The following is an 8333-nucleotide window of genomic DNA, read 5'->3' as shown; positions in this document are numbered from 1 at the left end:
GTTTTTCTAACTATTCTTCAAAAAGATTTTTTTCTTTATTTAATTAAAGTGATTGATCAAAATTTTGGCTTTGATAATTTTATTATATTACTCTCCAAATCTCTTTTTTTTTTTAATTCGAGAGCTTCCTAGCGTCCCCTCCTTGGGAAGGGAAGTCAGGAGAGCACTTGTTGTTGATTCTTCTAGGTTGATCTAAGATCTACGGCGTAAAGTCTTCAATTTGATCTTTTCCTGGCTAGATCTAAGATCGATGGTGCGAGATCTTCGAGTAATCAATAATGGTTGAATCTGAGATCAACGATGCAGGTATTCGTTAGATACTTGTTTGCTCCTCTATTATTATTATTTTAACTGCCCAATTGATTTTTCCAACTATTCTTCAAAAAGATTTTTTTTATTTAATCAAAGTGATTGATCAAAATTTTGGGCTTTGATAATTTTATTATATTACTATCCAAATCTTTTTTTTTTGGGAAATTCGAGAGCATCCTAGCGTCCCCTCCTTGGGAAGGGAAGTCAGGACAACACTTGTTATTGATTCTTCTGGCCTGATCTAAGATCTACAGTGTGAAGTCTTCAGTTTGATCTCTTCCTAGATGGATCTAAGATTGATGGCGCTAGATCTTCGAGTTAATCATTAATGGCTGAATCTGAGAATGACGGCGTAGGTATTTGTCAAATATTTGTTTGCTCTATTATTATTATTATTATTATTTTGGACCAACAAACGATAGTTTAAGCATAAAATAATGATGACATATTAGCATCATTAACTTTATTAAGATTATGCATTTCTATCGTAGCCACCCCCATTGGCTAACTTGTTACAAGTTATTGAGGATCTCTGTCTATTCAATTCCAAAATGCCGAATAACTGATGCACAAAGCAGGAATGGAGATAATACGGTTCAATGATAAATACATTTTTGGACCAACAAACGATAGTTTAAGCTCCTAGATACATCAGGTTATCATCTTAACATGGAAAGAGATCTCATCTTTGGATCCAAGAGACCCTAGTGAAATTAGTATAAGTTAGTAAAGGCCTATGCTTGTTCTATGCTTTCAGGTCAGAGGGCTTGGATGCGAGCAAGTGTTAGAATATGGAAACATTTTTCGGAACATAACATAATAGCTGCAGATTTCAAGTTTAATTCGCCACAAATTTTACCAAAGCAATAGAGCAAAAGGTTCATGTAAATCAAATCAGGCTTTACCTCACGTCCAAGGCGCCAAAAACCTGAAAACACTTCATCAAATATTATGGGAATTCTACGTTTTCTGCACTCGGTAGCAAGCATTCGCTGAAACAGTGGATCAATCATATGCATTCCACCAGAACCATGTATAACTGTACAAAAACAAATTTGCAGTTGAGATTCTATGATACTTGAATTCAAAAACCTTTTTCTCAAAACATCCAAATAAATTGACCATTAAATAAGTTTAATTTTCTATGAATATAACTACTATATACCACGCTCCAAAATTTAAAATCTATTTTGCAATTTAATTTTTACATTTAACCATTATCTAAAATTCACGGTTAGAAGTAAAATAACCATCATTCGGCACATATAGATCTCAAAGGGCAGATTAGTTATCTAATTCATAACGTGTGCAAGTTATTATTAATGAAAATATAGCACAAACAAGAGAAATATTGCATTCAGAATTGACGTCATGGACTTCGATTTAAGTTCAGGAAAGCTAGTGGGTGAAAAAAATAAGTTATGAAGCATAAACAAAGTTAATCTCTAACAATTTTTCATGCCAGAGCCCACTTCGTTTTCTAGGAGTACAACGTTACTCTCCTACAAAGAACGACTACAGAAAATGCCAAACAATATTCTAATGCATAAGAAAGTTCAGATTTTTTTTGAGTAATTCAGGCTGACTTCTGATTTCATACGTTGATGAGAATGAAACGAACTTGCAAAAGTAGAAGGTCAATTACCTGGTTCTATAATTAGCGCTCCAATATATTTGTTTGGATTCGATGCAGAAAATTCCAATAACTGATTTGATATGTAAGAGAAGTAGCATCTAGCAACATCTGAAGAGTCCCTATCCCTACTTAACAATTCACCATAAGAGCTAAATTCTGTAAAATTGCAACATATTTTATGATATTGTTAAGCAATCGTTATAATCTACAGCAGCGCAAGTCTGATCAACTTACGTAAATCATCCTTCCCAAAATTATCAGACTCAAAACAATCTGGTATAGAAAGATTCCATATCTCCATGGAAATTAGAACTGTTGGAGGTTTCAAAAATAGGCCTTTCCCAGAATACCTGAAAAATGTAGTAGCTTAATAGCATGTAACACGAAACTCTATTATGGATGCAATAAGTACAATATTCACCAAAAATAAATTGTACTACACCATAAAAAGGAGCAAAATAGGCAAAGGAATTTGGGTTCAGGTAGTCAACACCAAAGTCAAACATACAAGGAAGAAGATAGGAGAGAAGAAATGTGGATATATGGACAAGGCACTCAGCAATCAAATAATTAAAGGAAATAATTAAACTATTTGGTCACAATCATGAAATACTAAATAAGATTCCTAGATGAGAACATTAATTTTGCCTAACATATTACACCAAACTTGAAAGGAACATTCAAATCATTAACAAGCTACAGCAAGCAGAACAAATAAATGCATGCATACTAACATTCTCAAATTGAAACATGCATAGATATGTCTCAAGGGTGAAAAAGATTTTCTTAAGTAAAACTTTACGTATGTATCTCTTTAAGTTAAGGCATTGGTGATGCGGAGCATGATTACACCGGAGGTCCTACCGGACAACTTATCATTTATAACAGACTTTGGCACTAGCCACTACCTTAGTTCCTATTTTCTGCATTATAGTACTGATATTACCTTTTAGTTTGTCATACTCTTTTTTAGCACAGCTCAAGGAGTTACATAGGCGAGAAGGAAGAGGATTGTAGACAGAATTTTTACAACCAGAAAATATACTACAGCAGCTTGGCTGTCTTCCTCCCTGTCTTCTCTACTATGTTTTCTCTCTTGTTTTTCTGCTAACATTCGTTGCAGGTACCCTGTCGCCGGCCTTCGTCACATCCGTTCCAGTCGACGATCTATGCTGCATCAGATTTTGGTATCAGAGCTCAGCGACTGGAAAAGGAGAATGTCCGAGCGCGGCAAGGATCCCGCCTCTGAGGAGGTCCGGAACATAGATACATTGTGGGCAAACCAAAACAACATCAGTCGCCAATTAGATGCTTTGGACGACAGTGGAAATGCGCCGAACAGCGACTGACAGTGGAAATGCGCCGCGGGTTTAATCTCAATCAGTCGAGACAACCACATCAGCCACCACCGCAGCACGAGCTACCCGCACACCGCACAATGCCGCATAGAGGATTGGCCGCCGACCGCCCATTTAGGCCCCTACCGGCATTTCATCCGGATATGTCGGACTCTGACGGTGAGTCGGTGTTCTATCCGCGAGCAGAACCCGTGGAGTCCGAAGAAGAAGATGAAGCACACCCCTATTGTCCATAGTTCGTAAGACGCAGACGACCAACAATTAATCACCAACGCCGGGAGAGTTTAAGATCAAAATTGATGTCCCCTTCTTTGACAGACATCTACATATTGAGGACTACCTAGATTGAGAAAAAGCAGTAGAGAATTTCTTTGATTATATGGAGATAGAACCTGACAAACAGGTGAAGAATGTGGTCTGCCGGCTGCGAGGCGGTGCTAGTGCCTGGTGGGCGCAGACGTTACAGATCCGACAAAGGGAAGGCAAGGGTCGGGTTCGCGGTTGGCACCGAATGAAACAGTTACTCCGAGCCCAATTTCTGCCTACAGATTTTGAGCAGATATTGTATATGAGGTATCAACACTGTGCACAGGGAAACCGATCTGTAAGCGAATACACGGATGAATTCAATAGGTTGAGCGCCCGAAACAACTTAAATGAGTCCACTAACCAGTTGGTAGCAAGATACATAGGCGGTCTCAAGGACAGCATCGAAGATAAATTGGAATTGAATGCCATATGGTCTATGGCACAAGCTGTCAATTTAGTTTTCAAGGTAGAAATGCAGTAGAGCAGACAGTCAAAAACAAATTCACACAGACGTTAATGGCAAGAACCTGCAACTGGTACGAGTAAGCTACCGTCACACTCTGTGAGGATGACGCAACCTCCTCTCCTACTGACTCCAACATCAGCTCCTGCGAATGCTACTACTGAGCTCAGGCAGCCCGTCAAACCGAGACCTCAAGGTAAGGAAAATCCTCATGCTAAGCCTTCGACGCTCAAGTGTTTTCGTTGTTTTCAGCCTGGACACAAGTCCAACGAATGTCCGCAGCGGCAAAAATCACACTTAGCTGAAGGATCGGAGGGAGATGATCACGGTGATGTGGAATTAAACGGGGATGATGAAGCAGATGATGTAGTGGCCGATGAAGGGGAGCCGTTAATATGCATCCTCGAGTAGCTTTTACTGGATCCAAGGCAGAACACTCATTCCCAACGGCATGCCCTTTTTCGGACGCGTTGCACCATTAGCGGCAGGTTTTGCGACCTTCTCATTGACAGTGGCTGCACCGAAAACGTGATCTCGAGGTCCGTGGTACAAAGCTTACAACTGAAAACTACTAAAAATTCAAATCCGTACAAAATAACTTGGGTAAAAAAGGCATGGAGATCGCGGTCACTAATTTTTGCAAAGTGACGTTCTCTATAGGCAAACAATACGTTTGTGAGGTCGTTTACGACGTCTTGGACATGGACGTCTGCCATCTGATATTAGGCAGGCCATGGCAATATGATGCGGGCGCCATCTATGATTGTCGAGCCAACATCCATTCCCTGGATTGTAAGGGAAGACGACTACGGTTGTTACCCCATTCTATTGAAAACAAAAGTTCAAGGCCTGTTCATGCTAAGCAGGCAGCTATGCATTAGGTTACGGGCAGCAAACTCCTTCAGTGTTGGCGTGAACCAGCTCCTCTGTTTGCTCTTCTAGTAACATAAATTACTTCCGGAACCACACCGGCAATTGTCAACAAGGATATTTACCAGCTCTTACAGCATTATAAAGAGCTGACACCTGATGAGCTTCCAGTCGAACTGCCACCGTTGCGGGATATTCAACACTGCGTGGACTTCGTCCCCGGGTCCAACCTCCCAAACATGCCGCATTACCGTTTGAATCCTAAGGAGCGGCAGATACTTCAAGGCTTGGTTGATGACTTTATTGAAAATCAGTTAATACAACCGAGTATGAGTCCTTGTGCCGTGCCGGCACTACTCGTGCCGAAGAAGGACGGGAATTGGCGAATGTGTGTAGACAGCAGAGCCATCAATAAAATCACTATTAAATACAAATTCCCATACCCCGAATTGACGAATTAATAGAACAGCTCTTGGGATCTTCCATTTTTTCAAAATTGGACCGCCAAAGCGGCTACCATCAAATTCGTATTCGTCCCGGAGACGAATGGAAAACGGCATTCAAGATGCCGCATGAGTGGAAAGTCATGCCCTTCGGGCTATGTAATGCTCCGTCGACCTTCATGCGGATGATGAATGAAATATTGAAGCCGTTTTTGGGAAAATTCTGTATTGTGTATTTTGACGACATACTCGTCTACAGCACCTCATGGCAGAACCACTTGAATCATTTAACAGCCCTCTTTGATGTACTCAAGCAGCAAAGGTTATTCATCAACCTACCCAAGTGCGAACTAGGCGTGTCATGGGTATATTTCCTTGGGTTTATCGTCTCTGCCGACGGTATTATGGACCAACAGGAAATATTGGCCATCACCGACTGGCCGGTTCCGCGGACTTTCTCCGATGTCCGAAGTTTTCACGGTTTAGCGAATTTTTATCGAAAATTTATCAAGAACTTCAGTCTAATAATGGCACATATCACTGATTTCGACTCCGTCGATCCGACGCAGAGTAGTGCACATCGACTGGATCTGAAGCCGTTCCAACAAATCTCTTCCGTCGCTGATTTCGACTCCGTCGATCCGACGCAGAGTAGTGCACATCGACTGGATCTGAAGCCATTCCAACAAATTTCTTTCATCGCTGATTTCGACTCCGTCGATCCTACGCAGAGTAGTGCGCATCGACAATCCAAGGAAGAGATCCCTTTCGATCCGACGCAGGACTCGTCGAGCCATCTCCAATGTGCTCCACCTGCGCCCGTCGGCCCGCCTCTCACATGCCTTAAGTCTAGCATCGCCGCCTGTTCCGACTCAGATGACACCGTAACCACTCCCGATCAGCTCTGTCCACACGTCGTCGCCCGCTCTGTTCAGTTGCCATTGTTGTGCGGGACAAATGAAGGTAGTTATGGCTATGGTGAGAATAACGCCCTTGAGGAATTAGCGGTTGAAGCTGCCAAACGAATTGAACGGCAATTGGTGGATCATGGAAATGGGGCGATTGAATTAAATGCCAACTATATTGTTTGTACGGAGGACGTTCTCATTGCAGGTGTGAAAATGCCTGGTATAAATTCTAGTGACAAGGCTGATCCAACGCAACGTGCCCAAGCTGTTCGATGAAATGTCGCTAAATGATTCGAACCAAATTTGAAGAGGCTAGAGGAGGTTGTGCAAAAACTTGATACAGTTCCAGCTGAGGTTGTAGTGTTTCAGCAACATAATTACCTTCATAATTTTGTTCAATCAACATTCGATGCACTTACTTCCGAGAAAGTAAAAGGTGCGACGCTTATTGTTTCTGGGGATGGCCGATACTTATCAAAAGATGCTATTCAGATCATCATAAAAATGGCAGCTGCAAATGGAGTCAGACGTATATGGGTTGGTCTAAATGGTCTGCTATCCACGCCCGCTGTGTCTTGTGTCATTCGTGAGAGAGTTGGTGCAGATGGATCCAAGGCTACAAGTGCTTTTATTTTGAATGCTAGTCACAATCCAGGTGGACCACATGAGGATTTTGGAATCAAATACAATATGGAAAATGGTGGACCTGCTCCAGAGGCTATTACTGATAAAATTTATGCCAACACGAAGACAATAAAGGAGTACCTCATTGCAAAGAACCTTCCAGATGTAGATATTTCTACCATCGGGGTGACCAAATTTACTGGACCTGAAGGAAGTTATGATGTGGAGGTATTCGACTCAGCCAGTGATTATGTGGAATTGATGAAGTCAATTTTTTATTTTGAGTCCATCCGGAAGCTTCTTGCATCACCAAAGTTCACATTTTGCTATGACGCTCTACATGGTGTTGCTGGAACTTATGCAAAACACATTTTTGTTGAAGAGCTTGGTGCAAATGAAAGTTCCCTGTTAAATTGCACACCAAAGGAAGACTTTGGCGGAGGCATCCGGACCCGAATCTGACTTATGCAAAGGAACTAGTTTTGCGAATGGGGTTGGGAAAATCTAACCCCCAAGATGAACCCCCCGAGTTTGGTGCAGCTACTGATGGTGATGAGGATTGCAACATGATTCTGGGTAAAAGGTTTTGTGTGACCCCATCAGATTCTGTTGCCATCATTGCTACTAATGATGTTCAGTCCATTCCTTACTTTTCTTCTGGATTGAAGGGTGTTGCCAGGAGCATGCCAACCTCTGCAGCTCTTGATGTTGTGGCACAGAATCTAAGTCTGAAATTCTTTGAGGTACCTACTGGATGGAAATTCTTTGGCAACTTAATGGATGCTGGCCTTTGTTCAACCCGTGGTGAAGAAAGCTTCGGAACAGGTTCAGATCATATACGTGAAAAGGATGGGATCTGGGCAGTCTTAGCTTGGATTTCAAGTCTTTCCTACAAGAACAAGGACAACCTTATTGGGGGTAAGCTCGTTACAATGAAAGACATAGTTCATCAGCACTGGGCTACCTATGGTCGCCACTTTTATACTCGATATGATTATGAGAATGTAGACGCAGCTGGAGCGAAGGAACTGATGTCATATTTGGTGAATATTCAATCATCCCTTCAAGAAGTTAACAAGATAATCAAGGAAATAAGATTAGATGTCACTGATGTTGTGGATGCTGATGAATTTGAGTACAAGGATCGGGTGGATGGTTCGGTTTCCAAGCACCAGGAATCCGTTTCTTGTTTGCAGATTGTTCCCGGCTGGTATTCCGCCTATCTGGAACTGGCTCAGAAGGTGCCACAATTAGGCTCTACATTGAGCAGTATGTGAAGGATTCTTCAAGACTTCGAGGGACTCACAGGAAGCCTCTTCATGTGGTAATTTTAAAGTCTGCATTCAAAGTCTTCGATTCAGGACTTTGTTTGCTACCCTACCTCCCTTCTAATAACGTGTCTCGACGGAG

The 8333-nt window shown here is 41.8% G+C and overlaps 1 protein-coding gene and 1 pseudogene across 5 annotated transcripts in view; one reads left to right on the top strand and one right to left on the bottom strand.

Annotated features, from left to right (window-relative positions):
- Window positions 1-8333, bottom strand: part of LOC110094535 (bifunctional dethiobiotin synthetase/7,8-diamino-pelargonic acid aminotransferase, mitochondrial) — a 72872-nt gene that overhangs the window by 28418 nt on the left and 36121 nt on the right. For all 5 annotated transcript variants that reach the window (XM_028698378.1, XM_020819791.2, XM_028698379.1 and 2 more), the window contains 3 exons: window positions 2183-2298; window positions 1958-2104; window positions 1218-1351 (listed from right to left, as the gene is read on the bottom strand). In XM_028698378.1, coding sequence (XP_028554211.1) covers window positions 1218-1351; window positions 1958-2104; window positions 2183-2298 — 397 coding nt within the window. The remainder of the gene's footprint in view (window positions 1-1217; window positions 1352-1957; window positions 2105-2182; window positions 2299-8333) is intronic.
- LOC114580526 lies at window positions 6591-8315 on the top strand (annotated as a pseudogene).

Source organism: Dendrobium catenatum, unplaced genomic scaffold (assembly GCF_001605985.2).
Source record: "Dendrobium catenatum unplaced genomic scaffold, ASM160598v2 fragScaff_scaffold_1076, whole genome shotgun sequence".
NCBI classification, from domain to species: domain Eukaryota; kingdom Viridiplantae; phylum Streptophyta; class Magnoliopsida; order Asparagales; family Orchidaceae; genus Dendrobium; species Dendrobium catenatum.
The sequence above is the reverse complement of the archived record's forward strand: the minus strand, read 5'-3'. Positions and strand labels throughout refer to the sequence as shown.